This window comes from Melanostigma gelatinosum (assembly GCF_949748355.1).
Source record: "Melanostigma gelatinosum genome assembly, chromosome: 7".
NCBI classification, from domain to species: Eukaryota; Metazoa; Chordata; class Actinopteri; order Perciformes; family Zoarcidae; genus Melanostigma; species Melanostigma gelatinosum.
Genome location: NC_136640.1, coordinates 11,455,840 through 11,476,812, shown reverse-complemented (window position 1 = coordinate 11,476,812; position 20,973 = coordinate 11,455,840). Strand labels below are relative to the sequence as shown.

At 40.3% G+C, this 20,973-nt stretch overlaps 1 protein-coding gene across 18 annotated transcripts in view; it reads left to right on the top strand.

Annotated features, from left to right (window-relative positions):
* The first annotated feature begins 12,087 nt into the window (after nucleotides 1–12,087).
* elna (elastin a) overlaps nucleotides 12,088–20,973 on the top strand; it is a 58,889-nt gene continuing 50,003 nt past the window's right edge. For all 18 annotated transcript variants that reach the window (XM_079271861.1, XM_079271860.1, XM_079271854.1 and 15 more), the window contains exons 1-3: nucleotides 12,088–12,356; nucleotides 19,826–19,894; nucleotides 20,409–20,456. In XM_079271861.1, coding sequence (XP_079127987.1) covers nucleotides 12,281–12,356; nucleotides 19,826–19,894; nucleotides 20,409–20,456 — 193 coding nt within the window. In that variant the 5' untranslated portion in view covers nucleotides 12,088–12,280. The remainder of the gene's footprint in view (nucleotides 12,357–19,825; nucleotides 19,895–20,408; nucleotides 20,457–20,973) is intronic.

The following is a 20,973-nucleotide window of genomic DNA, read 5'->3' as shown; positions in this document are numbered from 1 at the left end:
TGGAAATGCATGATTCCCCAAAGGCATTGTTGTGTGTGGCTAAAAGTTGTGATAATTTGACAGAACCTCAGCTCGTCTCTCATGCTCATCGTCTTCCACTCAGTCATCACTGGTGCCTATGAAGTTGGTGCCGTCTTCCAACAAGAAGCTGCCACTCTGCCTTGCGAGTTTGGCTCTGCTCAGGTAGGAGTGCATGTGCAGTTTGTAGTGCTAATGGAAGAGCAGGCCTGAAAGCCCATGTCCTTGTCCACGAGATAGATTTTACATCTATTGTTAGGTGCTCACAACCTATGAGGCCCATAGGCCCAGCTGTACTCCCACCCAGCACTTGTTAGATACGTTGAAAGGAGAAGGAGCAGCAACCACTGTATAGGTGTTGTGCTGGCCTGGCTGAAAGCTTTACTACAAGTACAGATAATGTTGTTCAAGCTGCCGACCCACTGGTGATGGGTGATTCAAAAGCTGGTGTCCATTATTTTTGTGTTCTTTGCTGCCTTCCCAGTTCTTCTCCTCATTGGCTTAGGGTGACATCAAACGGGGCTATTGCCAGTTTTCAAAAATCACAGACAGGAATATCATCCAGCTGGAAAGAGTCAGCGATGACAAGAATAAGCACATCTTCACTGAAAACCCTCCATCTGCATATCTGGATATGATTTTGGAAATTACTGAAGTTAGCGTGATGCTACTACAGCATATCTGCAGTGGTCCTGTTTGATGACACATCTTGTGCCTCATCTATCGCACTGCCAGAGTTTAAGAGTCATTGTCCTTTGTGCTGCTTAACAATGATGTGCTGTCAGATAAGTAATCTGTTAGCATTGATTAAGATGGTCAGGAATCGTAATGAAAGAGAACATACACATATTTAATGTACATTACATCACATTACAGTCATTTGGCAGACGCTTTTATCCAAAGCGACTTATAATTCAGTATCTATCTATACACCGTAGGCACGCGAGCAATTTGGGGTTAAGTGTCTTGCTCAAGGACACATTGACATGTGACCAGTGGAGCCGGAGCCGGGGACATTTTTACTTTTGAAAAAAATCCCCTTTTTCTCAACTGATGTTGCAATCCATATCTATTGAGCCTGTCACTTCTTGAATCCCAACCATCTAGGGTAGCATACAATTGCGGTAAAAGCGAACACATTCCCAGTAAATATATCTGCGAGGGGCCATAAGATACATGCCACTGTGATGCTTTTTAAAAAAGGACGCGTCTGCTGACATTGCTGTACTTACTGAGACTCATGAGAGGCGCTGACCTTGATTTAGGGAATTCCTTTGATGGAATATGGGGGCAAATGATCTCTTTTGGCACAGAGTTGGGGGACAATGTTCGGTCTCAGGTTCTAGTCTGCTACCTCCAGAACTCTGAACAAAACATGGACAGATTTTCTTAATTTTTTAAGATACTAGCTAGTCCTACAGGGACAGGTCCCTTTCTGTAGTGCTACAATGACAAAATATTTACACAAAGTCCTGTAATTAAATGCACATTTCATTAAGAATTTCTGTAAGATGTATCGATCTTGCTTCTCTTGACAGTCTGTATCTCCTTATTTTTTATTATGTAGTCGTTTTAAAGATCCGCTGTGTGATACTGTCTTCAAAAACAGATTGTTTGTTGATTACTGAAGTGCAAATGCACCTATGGTAATGCACCTATAATACAGTTAGGGGTGTTTAACAATGTAATGTACGTCACCTGTTACGTCAGTCTATGGTGGTCAACACATGACATTACAATACACCTTTAAGAAGACGGAGAAGACTGTGACAACAGATAACAGTTACTGCAGAAAACAAAAAGGAAAAAAAACTGGCACATCCTGGTCACATCTTAGTTCACTTTTTCCTCTCGTCATTCCCTCCAAGCCGATTACAGCTGCTGGAAAACAAGAGAACAAGAGGCACTTCAGGAGAATTTGAGTAACATAAAATGGGTGTCTACATTCTGACTAAGCTGGCAGTGCTTACTTAGTTAGCTCACATACAGAACAACAATACCAAACCCTTCCTGAGCATGTTCAGTGGACATATCACAGACATTACGCAGTGGTTTTGCCCATTAAACATTTATATTTCCATGCCAAGAACCACATCCAGAAATGAACTGGCCAGCTTATAGCTAGATGAATGTGAGACAACTGCAACAATGTGCCTAAGGGATTGTCAGGAAAAGGCCTCCACTGTTGAAAAGTGCATCTGTTTCATGAGGAAATGTTCACTCTCAAGAGAATTCTGTCACTGCCACCCAGAGTGAACAGAACTAATGCCTGTCGAAACAGCAGTGCCAGTAAATATTGGCTGAATTGTGTACCTCACAGTGCTGTGCTTCAGTTACACTACCAATTTGATTATGATATACCATAGGTCAGCTTTCATACAACAAGCTTGCTTTGTCTTAAAACATCAAATACAAGAGTCCGCTCCCCTGAAAGTTTGTGAAATCTATGGAAAATGTGACTTGAGCACAAAAGGTGGAAAAAACAGTCGTCACAATAAAAAAGCAGTAAATCGTAGAAGTAGCCATGTGAAAAGTCATGTGATTGATTGGTTTAAAAATGGGTTTTATGTCATATCCAGGGCTCAGTTCCCACGCGTCAAGAAAATGACTCTGATGAAACTACTATTGAGTGCTCATGCTTGCTAACCTAAAGAGCAAATGCCTGCTTAAGGCACAGGCTTACAGAGAGGAGCAATAGGTGTGCATGGCCCCTCCCTGCAAATTCAGTACAGTGTGGTGGTTAGTGTGGCCTTGTCTTCAGGTCAGGCAAGCAGCATACATCATTTCAGGCATTGCCAGTTGAGAAAGTGCATACAAGTGTGGATTTTGCGGCATTACTGTTGCAGCTGCTTAATGCACCAAAACATGATTAACTCCAACATAAATCTTCCTGTTGGATGCTAGTGGATAGAAGTAAATATGGCAAATTTGATTGTGCTTGAACCAATAAAACAAAAGGGATATAAGGAGTGATGTAATTGTGTTGTCTGAGCTACAAAGTACTGCGCTCAATGTAGCTATTTAATGAAAGAAACAGGGTCATTAATGCTTACAGTACAGAGTTCAGATTACAAGAGCAGTTTACATTTGCACTGACGAGCAGCTACTTTCTAATTATTTAGTTCATCTCTCTTATGAAAACAGACTGGAAGGAAAGTGAAATACGTACTTTATGAATGAAACTGTATGCCACAGCTAGTCAAAAAAAAAAGACCTGGTGTTTTTTTAATAAATGGAAAGCACTGGATAATCCGTTGAATAAATGTTCCTTTGGAGACTTAACCATGCACAACATCTCCTGGGAAATTTGGGAACAGGTTATAATTAATAACAGGCCTGCAAAATCAGGCTGGATATTTCGCAATTTGAAGCTGAGCAAATTCTAATTATTACAAGACTGGAAAGCTGGAAAGACATTTGTGGAGCCTTTGAGGATTATGGTGGATGATCAAACAAACTGTTTCCTGACTTGACCATTCTCCATGAATCTATAGTTTTGGTAATTGAGACAAAAGGCATGTCAGTAATGTGTCAGGGTAGACGAGAACAAATCCAAACATTTCCTTTCATTTGAAATTTAGGTAAAGATGTGTGTTGGACAAAAGGATATTTATCAAATTGAAAACAGCTGTGGTTTCATGCCTGCTCTTTATTGCAGATAATATAAAGTTATTGTATATTGGTGTCCTCTGCTCATAGCCTTGTGAAAATGTTGTTGTGTAAACATCCGACCTGGCATGCACTTTTTAGCAGCTGCACAGGGAATGTGATGACTTTTCAACAGAACATACACTGGTTACAGAGCAGGCATATCTGCTTCATGACCAGTCTTAGATGGACAGTTTGATACTGTAATAAACGCATGATGTGGATGGAGTTTTTCTGAAGGGAGCCCTTTGTTGACTTTGCAACCTGTAATTAACTTGCCACTGCAACCACTCCGTATCACCACTGCCCATCATTGGCAATGTTATTATCCTCCCTTACAACAGGATCTCAGCATACGCAGGACAAAAGGTTGGAAAGAAAAGCCAATAACTAAAACCACACATCGCATATCGTCAAATATACTTATAGGCTTTAAAATGCATTTTCTTCTTCCTCTACTTTAGAGATCCTGAAGAACGTGTTTTGTTTGTGACCATCAGAGCACAGTTTGTCTTCCCGTGTGGTCAGAATAAGTTGAGCAAAACAGCTGCTCCTGTTTTTCATTTTGCTCTGCTGCCTTTATTTTAAGAAATCTGCCCCAAACCTCTTGTGTACTCTTTCATATGACTCTATTTTTCTGTTTTGGTCCCCTCTTTGTGTGTAATTGGGTTACAGCTGACTCACTTTGTGTTGCACAAAACAACAGTGGCTTTTTGTTCAAACAAAAGAAAACCATTTCCCTGAGTTGTTTACCCAGAGTATAAGGGTTTAACTCTGTGAAAAGGAAATGTGATTACTGTGGGGTTTCTTTGTTGCTCTGTTTCTGCCGGATGTGCATGTAAGGTGTTTGCTAACACACGATCAATTAGATGATCTGTTGCTGTTGCTTTGATTTGGATTATTTCTTCCCCCTAGTGGTCAAATGGCTTGTTGTAGTAGTTGCTGCTTGTTTCTTTTTTTTTTGGTCTGATCTGTCCTCAGAACATAGATTTTATAGCTTTTGTCATACCTGTAACTGAAACAATCTGGCATCCACCCACACACACACACACATACACACACACACACACACACACACCTACACACACACATACACACGCACACACACACACACACACACCCACGCACACACACACACACACACACACACACACACACACACACACACACACACACACACATAACCTGAAGACCTATTGTACTCTCTGTTTCTTTAAGCACTCAACAGAGTGTCAGATGAGGAGAATGCTGAGAATGAGAGACATAAACAGAGAGATCTGTATTTGGTTACAAAAGTACTCACTACTAGGGTGTCGGTAAGTTCCCAAGATGGATGTCATGATTCATTTTGATTGTTTTGAACAAGCACATTTTTGGAAAGTCTCTTGTTTGAGGGTGTGACCCACTTTGACTTGGTGTGAGAACTTGCTGGCTTATCTTTGCGTTGGGTCAGTTTGTCACAGGCTTTCTACAGTCTGCCGTTGATTCATGGTCACCCATTAGGAACACACACTGAGTAAACTAAGGTATTTAGGACTTATCACATTTGGTGAACTCCCTTTTGTTGGCCACAGAGCTGGCCCCAAGAGTTCCGTTATGGGGGATATAAGGAAGTTATAACAATGTTAAGGAAGTGTGCTAGCGTGCGTGTTGGAAATGAGTGTCACTGCACTTAACTGAGCCCTGAGGAGCTCAAACTAACTGCAATCGAATTTCACTCGAGTCATTTTTCAGAACTTAAATCTGTCGAAGCCAGAAATTCCAATTTCGTTGTTACTTTATGTTCTTTATGACCCGTTTAATTTGGGAAACATTGGTTTGAGTTTATTGGAATGCCCATCATTTTGGCCTCACTTAAACCCACGTGTTAGGTCACCACAACATGTTAATGTTAACATCCCAGTTAATGGTTGAGGTATCCTCAGCATGTCTTTTGCTAGATGTAATATAACATGATGAAAAGTCAGCTCATCACGATTTTATATTGCCCATGAATTTGGCTGCCTTCTCTCTCTCTCTCTCTCTCTCTCTCTCTCTCTCTCTCTCTCTCTCTCTCTCTCTCTCTCTCTCTCTCTCTCTCGTGGCACATTGCTGGACTTGCCTGCCGAAGAAAGCCTGAGAAACACTCTGATAAGCTGAAAATGAAACATTCTACAAATATTTAATAATATTTATTTTGTAATTGACTGATGTGATGGAAACCATTTTTCAGATTCAGAAATTACACTCAATACAATGTGACAATAATATTTAATATCAAATCTTATATCAAAGCCTGGACCTTGTCTAGTTTACCACGATTTGTGGGTGTGACCTTTTTTTTTTTGGTGTCATCAGATTCATATGGATACAACCTATGGGTTTATGAATAAATTGATTACTAAAGCACAAAGTTCTTCATAGATCTAGCCTCTTCATTTGCCCTCAGAGTGCACCAGATTAATGCATTTAACTTTCATTTATCTTTCTAAACGCATGTTTCCAAAGTCTATGAGTAATCGTGTTAAATAACCATGATCTCAATTTCAACCAAAGTAATCAGGATTAGGATGTTGTGCTCCTCCCAAAACAACTAATAATGGAAATGACGGGTGGTTGGATGAATTATTGTTTATTTTTTTTATCCAAATATTGAATTTGTAAACTAAAAACCCCATTTATCTTGTAAGCCCAACAATGAAACAGAGAAGTTACATCGATAAACTGAGTACTAATGGTCATTACAGGAGAGGTTACATTCCTAATCAGTGCTTTTTTTTTTTACACGATGTAACCAAACCCTTAGCCTGGCTTCATCGTCGATGCAATTGTAACCCATGTAGTGAATTCAGGGATCACTGCAAAAGTTGAAGGAGAATGAATCGATAGAGACTTGGATGGTTTACTTGTGTGCATGCAAAGCTGTCTAATAGTTGGAGTCTTGAAGATGTTAATGCCAAACATGAGTCACCATGCCGCCTGGTCTGGCTCTTACCAGAACTCATCAGTTTTCCCTGGGTGCCTGAGCTTCATGCTGATGTTCACTGGAACTTGCTTTGTATACGGAGTGGACTGCAGAGAAACCACATCTGGAGTGTGGTCTGGATGTGTGTATCACACTTTGGATGTAGGCCAGCCTACACAATGTCTGTGTGTGTTGGTGACACCATCGACCATTTAAAGAATGACGTTGGTACTGCACCAGGGCACTCCACCAGTTTGCAATGGTTTTCACTCTGCAGTGTCCCACTGCACAGTAGACAGAGGCAGATAGAAGGCCTCCATCTGTGGTCTGACCATTTTGCAAGTTATTTGGTAGCTGACAACCAATGGATGGACCTCAAACCAATCTGTTCAGTGTCAGCTTTACATCAAGAGAAGATCCAAGAATCTTGGCATGCCAATAATGCTAGAATCACCCAACACAGCTCGCCAACTTCACTGTTTATCGCGTGATACCGATCTCAGAACTGATCCAATACAGCATCCAACAGCAAGATGTGAACACTTACCCAGTGAACAAAGGTTCATTGTACCAATAGAAGACCATGTGTAGAGTTTTAAACAATAATGTCCCCTCCTGCTACAAGGAATACACAAAAAAAACAACACCATCTGTATCACTATACTATCTGTTTGAACCTGAGACCATCACAGGCAGCAAAACCAGTTCACCATGGATGCCACCACTAGAGGTAATATGTTTCTGTTCAGAGAACAGATGTTGAATTTATACCGTGTGACATTGTGTACATACGGTACGAGTGAGTTGGAAAGAGAGATTGGGAGCAATAGTCTATACAATTTACATATTGTTAAATAAAGTTGCATAAACATGTTGAAATTGAAATCACCTTCTTCATGCAGAAGTGCCAGCAACTCAAAGAAATAATATGCCATTATTCCAGCACGGACAATGTAAATAAACATCTTTTTGATGAAGTCACGGTCTGTTTTTCTATACTGTCAATAGTTAGTAAAATCACCTCCCCATTTCTGAGTAATAGTGAGCTACAAGCAGCTAAATTGGGTATTTACATTGATTGCTTGTGGCAACCGAGCATTTATTATAGCTCTCTCTCGAAATCATTTCAAAGTTTTCTGTCGAGTTTACTTTACAAAACCACATCAGTTTCACATGTAATTGTGCATGGCATTTAATACTGACATGAAATACCTCCTCCTGTGCTTGATACTGAAGCACACCCTGCTGAGGAGTTTTCCATAACTGCATTGACATCTTTCCTGGACTCTGTCTCATTTCAGCAGATACACCCGAATCTGTCTGTTTGACGAGCAATGCTGCTGTTGACCAGGTTATTTTAATTGTCATATTGCAACTTGACTGGAGTTGCATGGCTGGTCTCAAATTGGTTGCTGAACTGGGGAAACCACATTATTGGGTTTTAGAGCACAGAAGTAATTAGTATGCCTGTTAGCAAATAAAACCTCTAGTGCCTTGGAAGTTGATATACTTCCACCTCAGTGGGTTGACACGGTTTCTGGCGGTTACCTCAAAAGTTGTTTTTATAGCCTTAATTTCCATTCTACCAACGCCAAAAGTACTTGGAAGGTTGGTGTGGGTTATATTGTGATGCTCTGCCAACTGTGTGCCTGCAGATGGAGACATTAAAGCAATGGTCTTTTGTAAACCTTGGTTGTCTCCCAAGGGAGAATCAAGGGTTTCTGCATGTTGGGCAATTTAAAAGGAAAATCCGCCACCTTCTATGTGGATGTCCAATTAGTGCTGATGGCAAATGTAGTCCCAGTGCATGCTATATTGACCGAGAAAGCTGATCTCTCCTGCTGTGCCTTCATGAACTAGGATGCATTGCACGAGAGTGGCGAGTTTGCTTTGTCTGAAAAAATGGAATGATCACAAAATGTCAATGAATCAGGAAAATATGTCAGGAAATATTCTTAAACCTAAACAGACAAATACAACCGTGCACATCCTGAATTCAAGTTTCTCTGTTACACGGAACTAAGACGGGCTTAATTGCGTCGTTGAGACATCGTAAAACACGTTTCATTCAAACTGGACAGAAATGTCTAGACGCTGTTTTTCCTCCGCTGTATCTCGTGTCTCGTTGGCATCTCTCACACAATTTAGCAGATGATACAAATAGCCCCCAAAACGCCCCGCTGGTCTTGGTTTTCTTTTCCAGTTTATCTTAGGGAATCTGAAGAAGATCTCCAGCAGAGTGTGGAGGGAAACATTCATGCATAGTGACACGGTCACGGCTCGCTCTCTGTGTTGTCGTAGGTGACAGCATCCAACAAAAGCTCCCCACTTTGACATTCATTACAGCAGAATGATTCTGTTTCTGTTGGCATCGGAGGGCAATTTGAGTGAAAGCTCCACCAGTCGGTGTTTGATCTCGGCGGCTCAGATTGTAAAGGGTCTTCGTCGGCCATATCTTCCCCCCCTGCAGCCTAGAGCGGCCTCCCTCTGGCTGAATACGGCTGAATCCAAAACATTGTAAAATGTACAGTGTAAATAAAATCCTCGTCCGTAAATATCACTGCACTCATATTTTGGGATGCCATTTTTCGCCATTGGAAACACAACACAAACAAAGAGACCAAGGACATTTTTGAGTGGTATTGCGAACCTTTTAGCTACTGAAGCTGAAGTAGCACTCTGTAGTTCTTCCTTATCCCAAGTGCATCACTGTCATGGTACTGGAAGAAGAACAGATTTTGCAGCTGCGCCCTAGATATGATTGGCCAGTGACCTAGGACTGCTGAAAGAACAACATTGGTTTTATTTGCGTTTGTCTGCTAGCGTCTAACCACACATTAGCCCAGCCAGATACTTGCACTTCTTTGTGTTAAGTTAAACAAACAGTAAAGTAGCCATTGCCATGAAATACCACTAGTCTTAATTCAAAAACAAAAAGGTACAATTAAGATCAATTATGTACACAGTTAAACTACTGACATCATATTAAGGTGAAACAAATGACTTACCACATTTTTCAATGGTGACATATTGAACTGAGAATATGCTACCGTTGACTATACTTCAAACTACAATACATATTTTATATCAGTTTATCATCTTGAGAAAGGTGGAAAAATTACACTTTGTCAAGCCGTTACAGACACCTAAGTGTTATAAAGAACTCACAATTCATGGTACAATTAATAACAGTAGGTTTTGTGTGACTCCCTCATCATCCCTCATCCAAAGTCGATGTTCAATCCCAGCCTTTTTGGCAAAAACACCATTCAACTCAGCCCAAAGAACGAGTACCAGACATGAGCTAAAATAGACATTTAGACATGCATATAAATGGAGAAAAACACTACCCTGATCCAGAATACACTTTTGCTTCCCGAACAGAATAGTCACCTGGGGCTTATAGTTTTAAATAAAATGTGGAAAGTATAGTACCCAGCAGGACACAGCATTAGGTCAGTGTCTTTATGATGTTTGGCCGTAACCAAGAATCTACTTTAATCATAAGAGCTGAGAGCAGTTTCGAACATATTCAGTGTTTTTTTTGTCATGTATCTAATGAGTTCACTAAATAAAACAGACCTTTCGCTCATTAAAATCCTCATTCCGGTATGTCTGATTTTAGGAATATTATAACAGTTATTGCCATTGGCTATGACTGAAATGGTTTTGCAACATTGATGCAATTGGATCTCAGGTGTGCCCTGAGAAAAAACAAAGCAAAACTAAATTATTGAATTAAACTAAACAATTCATTGAGCTTATATACAAACCTGTTGTGGTAAGTTCATAACCAGGTCTGTCAGTTCAAGTCAAGTCAGTTTTATTTATATAGCCCAATATCACACATTTTTCTCAGGGGGCTTTACAATATGTACAGCATATGACACCCTCTGTCCTTTTCGACCCTCCAAAAACAAACCTCTTTCGTGGGGGAAAGGCCCGTGAATCGAACCCAGGCCCCTCATGCTGTGAGGCAACAGTTCTAGCCACCACACCACCATGCAGCCCAGAATAGAACAACATGATGCAGTTATGAACATAGACAATCCATATGACAAACAGATGTCAAGTTCGTCGAGATGTTTCATCATTTCCTCATGTTTTGTCGATGTGCAGGTGTTTACATAATTTACAGTGCATTGACCTCTCGGGGCCACCATACATTTAATTTGTTTATATTCCTATCACCTATGTGTGTCTGACAACAAGAACTTTTTGAGATTAACAAAACTGTCATTTAGGTTTATGGTCTTGTCAATCAAACCCTTGTATTTTCCATTACGTATGTTCGATCTAACAATAATGCTTGGCTTTGTTTTTTGTGGGAGAATACTTTTTTTTTTAATAACTGGGGAAAATGTAGGTCTATGCTGTACATAGGTATCGAGATGTGCGCATTAGTGGCTTGACAAGTGTAGGGTGATATTCTAAGGACGTCTGACCTTACTTTAAGGATATTAGCATGAGGGAATAAGAAGTCTAATGAAGGACGTCACTACTATGAAGGATACTGTGATTCTTGGAAAGCAGAAGCCATTAGCATGCGTGCAATAGCCCCAGCTGTCAGGTCTGTGTCTGAGAGAGAAATGACTTTGGCTGCAGCTCTTGCCAGTAAAAACTACATCTACTCAACCGCTTCTACTTGAAATTCCAAAAATGTGTCCCAATGCAGAAGAAAAAGATGGACGATGACAGCCTTGTCTGTGGTAAGGTGTTTCCTAAGTTGGCTGTAGACGTGTTGAGGAAAGATGAATCTGCACAAAGACGATTGAACTCCTAATTGGAATCAGTAGGACCGGTTGTGAAGAGACTGTATCGTACAATGATTGATGGTCCAGGGGTCAAGTCTTCTAGCAGTCACTAAGGTTCAGAATGCACTGAGGTTGGTCCTCGCTCTACTTTCGATCTCTGTCACATGACTGACGAGGACAAGTATCCTGGTGAATACGCCGAGAGAGTGCACAGACCAGCAGGCTGATGCTTCTTGGGTTCTGTGCTCTCGGTTATCTATGTGTGATGCGGCCAGTTTTCCTTTTTCCTTGCTAGAACCGCTGGGACTGGCTTGCACACATGGACTGCCAGGCACAGTGCACTGCTAGTTCCAGCGTATTCCTGTAGTCTTGTTCTGATATTTTGGAGACACATGCTGATAGTTGCTGTTCCTCAAAGAAAGGTTACTGCTTGTGTTGAAAACCAACCAGTAAAACATTTGCCGATGGAGAACAGGTAATTATCTAGGTATGTTGCTCCTCCTCAGTCTGTCTTTTGACTCTTAGAGATACGTATGCTCAGTATTCAATGCAAATGCTTGGCTGGCAGACAGTTCAATTCCTTCTGGATGATTTTGGGGGGGGGGCTGTCTATCCCTCTCCCTCCCTCTGTGTGTGTCTCTTTCCCTCTCTCTCTCTTTCCTTGCTGGCAGCAGCGGCTGTACTGTTGGCAGGAGTGACCAGAATAAAAACAGCAACACCAGACACAGAGGGGGGAAAAAGCAAAGTGATCTATTGAACCGTAGTCTTTGCCCTCTCTTAATTACGTCGAGTCTCATATCTTTTTCTCTTTTTTCACCTTTTTTCCCCCACTCTTTAAGACGTCGGGCTTTTGGTAATTAGTTAGAAGAGAATAAAAGCAGCTGATCGGGAGAGGGGTGGTGCATTTTCCAGCGAGATGGCTGACAGAAACATTCTGTTGGTCCTCTTTGGACTCTTCCTCTTAGCACTGATTCAGCCCTCTCTTCAAGGAGGTAAGTGTGAGCTATAGGTGAATTTATTTTTGCTGCATCAATCACAGACTTAGAACAGGTGCAGTGTCTTTATTTCTGCTTCTTTGTCCCTCAGAGACATAAAACCATCTGAAGTACTTAAAAGCTTTTCTGATACTTATCAGCTATAAGGTATCAGTGAGTGCTTTCACTTATTTTGATTGAAACATTTTATTATATGTACAATCCATTGATCATTTAGATGTTACAGTGCAATTTAGTGTAAATTTATATTAAATGTATGGTGTATGGTGTTTAATTTTGCAATTGCATTGCTGGGTAGTTTTGGTTTGATGCTATAAAAGCCACATGCTGCAGAAATGAAAATGAAAGATGATCTTCTGAAGCCCTGAGTAGTGGTGCTCCATCTCACTGCTGTTAAAGAAGACTAATAGATAGAGAGGACGTTTGTTCTTTCAATCATATTTACATGTCCGTTGCTGCTAAATTTAAAGCGAGTTTCAGCATCGTCCATGACTTGACCAGATGTTTTTGTCTCATGGCTTTAAATTTGTATTGAAAGAAATAACCATGCATTTTTTATTTTATTTCCGACAGTTAAATCACATCCTACACACACACATATGCATACAATGTGTATGTTTACATGCCTGCAACCATATTCTATAACATGTCAGGAAGAGAAATTTCTCCAGCTGGTCTCATTCCACTTAGCAAAACCACTTGGTTTGAATTCACCCCCAATGAAAGCTCTGACCTTCTTCTCTTGAAGTAAAAGCACTGTTCTGCCTATTTAAGAAGCAAATTTGAGGGGTTAGCTTCAAGTGCATTTTAAAGTTATGGCTTATCTGTTACAGACGGTGTGAGAGAGGAGTGAGCATGCCTTTCCTCACACTCATTCAACCTGGAAGTTAGCTTTTTCTCCCCTTTCTGCATTGCTTTGAATAGGTTCTTGGTCCGTGTCTTGGCTGAGATTCTTTGAGTTATTCAGCCCTAAACTGGAAAACATGTTGATAGCATCTGGGGCTGTTTATGATGGAATCAAATCCATGTTCTGTTGTACTTATTTTCCTAAAAGTCACAACTGTTGGTGTTCCTTATCATTCAGTGTCCTTTTAGATGCATTCTGTTTAGATTGTTAGATTCCTAAAAGAAACATATTGTCCATATGAAGTCTAATTTGTTCCTAATCATGTTTGTCAGCCTCTAAGTTAATCATGTTGAGAAAGTTTACAAAGTCTGTTTTGGTATGGTCATAGATTGAATCATCTAAGAATGTATTCGCCCCTCTTCTCTCTGCCTCATAGCACATTTATCCTTTCTTCTTTGTACCAGACACATTTTGAGGTACATTCAAGCAACTTATGTAGCAGGTAGAGGCAGCTGATATCAATATTGGCTTTGCAACAAAACTTTGATCTCAAGTGAGTGTTGAGATTGTCTTTCATAACCTGTGGCACTCAAAGTAGTTCCATCTATGTCTGTACAAAAAAACCTCTCTTGGCTGGTCCAAAGGTAAATCATCTGTGAGTAACATTAACCTCATTAACACCCCAATGCACTCGTTTAATGCCTCTGCACAGAAAGCACCTCTTACGGTCGTAAAAATCCAACCCTTGAATGATGGTGTAGCGCAGGGCTTTTGCCATCGACAACTGTAAATTAGTTATGCTCCTAGAGAAAGCATCTGGGAAGGAGTATGTTAATAAATATGCCCCCTGTCATGTTACCCTATAACCTTGTATTGTAATATGTTTGGTGGTGCTCCCTTGTACGACAGAGGAGGTTGTGTTGACGCAGCTTGCACTCAGTGGCCTCTATTATTTATTGCAACATTTGATAAACGAATCAAACCCAGACCTTTTCACTGCCCCAATAAAAGGAAGAGTGAACAGATCATTAGGTATTTGCAGATTCTCTTTGAAATGATGCCAACATTGTTGTTCATTATTTAGTTCGACATTGTAAATGTCCAGTGTACAACGTATCGTGTTTCTCTGTTTCTTAACTTGACATATGTTGTATTCCTGCAGAAAACCTGAACATCCAGCTGGTGGACTTGTGCCAGAGTCATTAGTTTGGCGTTAATGACAGTGGCCGATGAAAAGGGGAATATAGCTGCTCTGTTCCTTCAAAGTCTGCTAAGAACTGAAGGGGTTTTGGGATGTTTTCTTTAGTGCTGCTAGAAGCCAGTTTGCCTCATTTGGGAGGTTCAGCCCTAAGACTTCAGAGGAATTGAATACATTAATCAGTGACACTCGCCTGGCTGTATGTGAAGTTAAAAACAAACAGTGCTGAGTGGATGACATGCTTTAGTTGTGAGATGTTAGATACCGAAACTGAGTGTCTTGATTGCCCAAGCAAGTGGCGCTTCAGGCTTTATTCATATGTTGTGGACACCTCTCTGGCTCTAATTCCTCTTCTGGCAAGGCTGAGTGCCAACCACAGCATACTGGATTAATGTGACACGCACAGTTGGCATCCCAATTACTCCAAAGAAATAGACCATTTGAAGTAACGTCAGAGCAATACATGGAAGTTTTTCCTGTGAGCTTTTGTTAAATTTCTGGAACATCTTTCATGCCGGCCCCACAAAGTCCCTTTAATTTGTTGATGTTTAGTGGTTTGGTGTAATTTGTAGTGAGGTGACCTCAATCAGTAATCATTTGGGAAGGAGCCTTTTGGTTACAACCACTGAGTGACCAAGGTCTGCTATTGTGAAAGAACTGTTATTTTATGTATTCATGTCTTACTCTGGCACACATCCTGGGAAAGTGTTCGGCGATTGGACAATTTCATCCACAGTTTGCATTTTTACATTAAAGCATGTTGGCTGGCTGGGAAGTCACTTTCTGCATCAAAGCACCAAGCCAGAAGCGATTACTAACATTTTTTTCCAATTACCATTTGTACTGTAACTACTGTACTGTTAAGACTGTTATAGTGAGAATACTGGATGATTGGGATGGATAATAGACATGTAATTCAAACGGACTGCATTGTAAATGTCTAGGGTACAACTCCTTTGCACTATACTCGTCAGTTCTGACTGAAGGTAGTTTTATCTTTGCAAACCTGATTTACTGTGTGATACAATCCAAGTCTTTCAGAAATGGATGGCTGCGTTGTAAGAATGTTGGATCACGAGTCAGTGAGTCAAACGCCTACAGGTTTCTCACAAAGGAATCACTTTTACATATGTAGATATACTGCATGTGCAAGTCTGCACTATTGCTGAAAAAACGCATCCATTAATAATTTGTTGAGCTCTTACTCTTTGGTTGTGGATGAATGTCAGTCCTAGCGTCCCAGTCAGATGTTTGGTCTGCAAACAACTTCTGCCAAGTATTCAACAAAGAATCACATTAACTCATATGATTCATTCCAGCCACTCTGCGAGCAGCCCTCGCCAGGCTGTTAGCTGCAACGAGCATCCCCACCGGGCCAGCAGTCTGAAATTGCTCTCGAGAGGAATGTTTTCATCTTGACCCGCCATTGCCCACTGATGTCCAACTCCATCTACAGACAACATGAGCACAACATTAATAGAGAAATTTTTTTTTTTATAAAAAGCCAACTGATGATGAACTGCTGAGACAAGATGATAATAAAATACAATTTAGGTTAAACACATTACGTCAATGTAATCAAAATCAAAAACATGGCACATTAGGCCTTTGGCATCAATAATTGGTTTAAAGCAAACCAAACTATTTTTAAAGTTTTGGTAGGTTTAAGCAACACAAGTACTGAAAGACATGTTCTGTTCCCACATAAAACGTTTGCAGACTGGACTGGATGATCATGAATTCTGTTCTCTTTCACATAAATCATAGATTTTATGCTTTCCCTGTTCAACTATGTAAACTGCTTTTTTCCTTGCCAGGATATTGTAAAGGTGAAACTGCCAATATTTTGTTCATAAATCTGATTGATGATTCCTCACTCAGTTATGTTTTTTTCTCACAATTCAGATGTTGGTCCATAATATTACATTCCAATAGATGATTTCAGTTTTGACAAAAAAAACTCTGAAATTGTTTGCCAGTGCTTACCTCAAACCGATGTTCTACTTTAGAGAAGTGTCACTAAGACAAGGTTGGGCAAGTGTAAAAAGCGAAGGTGGAGTCAAGTTGAGGTTTATCTATATGGGCAACAGGACAGGACTTTGGCAAGAGAAAACCAGAGTTCTGGTTTCCGTTTGTAGTCCGAGTAGTATAGTCACTAATCACGTTTGGTTGTCCATCGTCTGACCGATGGATGGGTTCTGGGATTGGGTTGAGGTGGGTGCAAGAAAAAGATTGACTTTCCCATTTAAATTTTGACTTTACTTAATGCTCCTCACACTCTGCTCTTTCACCCTCCACATGCTGTGGAAAATAGACAGTGGAAGGGGTGGCTGATAGTGGGCCAGTTGTCACATGTCTGATAACGGGAGATGTAAGGGTGCCAGCAACCACAGTGTTTGCTAAAATGCACTGTTGCTCTTAGTTGCAGTATGAGAGCTTTCTATAAAGAGAGAATCCAAACCTCCTCTTTGGGGACAGTGGTTTTGGATAAGTCTGAACTGCAAACAGTTGTCATCTTGCCAAATTCTTTTTCCATTTTATCAAGAGTGATGGCAATAGTGTTGCAGAGTTGGGTAAATGTCAGGTGGTCAAAGTGGTAAAAACACATGCTAATTGTTCCATCAACTCTTTGACATGTCAATATTTTGTGAGAGACCAAATATTAAACAACCACAGCGCAGGGTAGTAGAAGAAGTAAACCTAAACTGTATGTTATAAAGAGAAATTGCAAAAACTGTCATTAACATGGGAGGAACTACGGGAAAAAAGCGTCATAGGCTTTGGCTTTATTCAATTACAAACTAACTTCTTACATCCAATTACCCAACTTCTCTTCTAGTCTGTCTTCATTCATGAACCCAGTAACCCATATCCCCCATAAAAAGTGTTGAAAGACACTATATGATTTCCAAATAGACTATGGAATTCAAGAATCACATTGAATTTTATTGATGCTCGGGTAAAATATCTTGCCAGCCAAATAGTTGATCCACATGTCACTTCATGCTTTCTAGGCCGACACTCAGAACATGACATGATACAATACTAAACTCAAAAGGCGCTGGTCTTTTCCACCTGTTAGCATGTGTCCGGTGGTCATTTTATCAAAATTCACACATATGCTGTTCATGAAAAAGATGTGTATCTAAGCCTATGAGCTTTTCACACATTTCCTTTTTGTGTTGTATGAATACAAATTGAATTCCTCTGGAAACTGAATTCTGGTTACGAAATTACTCCGCAATTCCTGCTGTATTACACTGTAATGGACCTGTCCCGAGCTGAATAATATAGTTTTAAGAAAGAGATTTTAACTTATCATGCTCTAGTTTGCTAAGATCAAATCACTGAAACAGGTCACAACATGGTAATACATTTATTCATCAACATTATTGATATCACAAAAACTCATGGCAGACTCTTGACTGGAGATGACTGGCTCGTCTAATCTGTTGTGCTATACAAGCCAATCTTGTCCCTCGCACACATTCCTGGCCTGGTTCACAAGGAACGTATGCGCATGATGATGATAACTATAATTGAGATAATCATGAAGAAATATTCAAGTTTATTGACGTAGGTCAGGTCACTTGGCGGATGTCAGAATGCCGTATTTGGATGCACGGCCACAATGAACCTAATGCACCCTGTAACAGTGCTACAGTAGCACGATTCTAAGCAAGAGGAAAACTGGAGCAGACACACACTGCCTCCTACGTCGCTTGCTGCGCAGAGACAGGAAATCCTCCTTTTGATTGTGAAATGAAGGAGCAGAATTGAGAACAATCACTCCAACCCCCGTCGTGTGGTGCCTGCACCTGAGTTCTCTGCCATGAAGCCAATGGCATGGGCAACCTGACTGCAAACACATGCACACACACACACACACACATTACTTACATTGGCTAAGCCGCTTCATAATATAATACATAACCCTGGACTTTATTATTTATTCCTCATTTTTATTTGAGCCTGCAGGATTCTGAGTGCTCTTCAGTAAGTCGTCAATATTGCAAGCCAACCCCCAAGAAAACCGATTCGTTCTGTCCAACTCTGAGATCTAAATGAGTCGGGATGAGTGAAAAGTCTACCTCCCTCTCATCTGTCAATATGTTCTTTCAGGGAGGAATTTTGTGTCCAAAGCCACAGCATGCTGCCATTACTGTTCCCATTTAAACTACTGCTGAAAAAATCTAAATGAAGGAAAACTTCCTTGCTTATTTTCTTTACAAGCTAGTTAACCCACATGTATTTGTTCTCAGTATCCTTTATATGCTGTTCTATCTTCAGAACCCAACCAACAGTTGATTCTTAGAGTATACAGTACTTCTAGACAATGCACTTCACTGATTTCTTCCATTGATCGGCACTCACTGCTCAATTTCTTAACCATACCAGTGCAATAGAACGGATGTTATCGTGGCACAAACCCATTGAATATGTCACAGCTAGTTAGTGAAAAGGTCAAATCCTTCTTCATTGCAATGGAGCAATATTGCAGGCATTGCAGGTCTTTTTGGCATTCTTCAGTGGCATGTGGCATGTGTCATAAATTTTCATTCAACTAAATCAGACAGTAATACCTTGTAATGTTCATTCCCCAACGGACACACTCAGTGGACAGAACTCAAAGCACAGTGTTCACACAGTATTCGCAAATAAACGCATGCACGCCTTTGACATGTGGTTTAAATGAATTGGCCTCCCAACACATGCAAGGGACATTAAACATAATCAACGTGGTCCTGCAGGTCCATTCTCTCAATTTTAGTGATATAAACCATGTTTCTTCCCTCAAAAATATAACTTGGTATTTTTGGCCTTAGCTCACCAGCCTTGTTCGATTTAGCTGTTAGTTGTCCCAGAACAACTAGAGGCATTTCTTTTATTTCTGTTGCAGCTCTTGCATACATGAGGCCACCATGTCTGGGATCCAGAATGACCATCTCAGGAATTACTCTAGTTTGCAGCCAAAAATCTGTTGAGAAATGAGGCTAGGGGATGTAGGTGGGGGTTGAGGGTGTCCACGGTGCTGCAGCAGCTTTCTGAGAGAAGGTCTCCAACTGCAATACCTCATCAGAATGAAAACAATTGGAATTGTCTCCTAATCAAGCCTATTAAGTCGTTTTTGTTTTTTGTCTGGCTGGAGCAGCTGTGTTCACGTTGCATTGTGTGCCACATCACTGCTATGACCTGGAGCAGATGTGTATGCCAAGGACAGAATTCCATTTTGAATGTCTTTCACAGATGATCAAAGTGTTTAGACATGTTTATCCAATAAATTGGGTTATTGTCCAGGAATGCTGTTGCAAGCATTGCAATAAAAAAAAGAATAAAAAAAGACTTTTATGACACTTTTAGCTAGTGTCACGAGTGCTGGTGATAGAGGATGACCTTTTCTTTCTCCGTTGTGTGTTCGAGGTGTGTATGTACCACCTGGTGCTGGGATCGGACCAGGAGGCGCCGGACCAGGAACTGGATTCTTTCCAGGTAACAGAGGCTCCAATGACTGTCTGGACCGTTTAAAGAAAAGTAACACAGGCACAACAAACAGAGTCTGTTTGTCTTTAGCAAAGTTATAACAGTTGAATAATACTACTGTAGTCCAGAGGTTTTACTAAAAAGAAACACTAGTATAACAATATCTGAATGTAAATATACTCACAGAAGTAGTATATAGTCAAAAATACTCAAAAACAGCAATGCCAACTTACCAACAACTTACAATGTATTACTTTCATTGCAGTATGGTCCCATTTAGAAAGTAGAACACAGATTTGTAAGCACACGCACGTCTGTATGGACCTCTGCTCGGTCATAATATAAAAGCGAATATGCATAAATGTTTAAAATGACACAAGACACACTCTCCTGGTGTCCTGAAAGAATAGTAGGATCAAAGTCAGCTGGTGTAATGATCAACTGTTCTACCAAAAAACTGTCCATTACATCATGACATGTAGGCCGACCATAACTCTACTTTGTTTGATTGTTGTTTTACAAGGGTCTGCTGGAGGAGTGCCTGTGGGCTATAAACCAGCTAAAGCTGCAGGTGAGTAGAAGAAACATTAGATTTATGATTTCCCCCCCCCCCCCATCTACTGTATACAATATGTCTACAACAATCACATCTGGTTTATAATGAACTGGTGCACTACTGTTCAATGATTTGGATATATATTGTATATTAAAAAGTTTGTTTCTATGTAGAAAATAATATTGTTAAATATTTAGAAATCGGTCTTGAATAGATGTTTCATATTCCCTGATATCTGATGGATTTAATGATGAATCAAATGTTTAACTCATTGCTTTTTGGTTGTTCAATAATTCTTTCAGCTAAATGTAACTTTTAATAATTTACTGAACTTTATTCCAGGTTGATCTTAAAATCGAGCTTCAGAGGTTCATATGCGTAGCTCAATATCAATGAAATCGTTTCCATGTGGTCATGTCAGTCATAAAAGCAGTGTTGCTTTCCCAGGGTCCTGGTTGTGTTGTCCAAATGGCCATTCTAACATTTGTACTTCATGCTCAACCGCAGATATTCTATCTTCATTTCACACCTC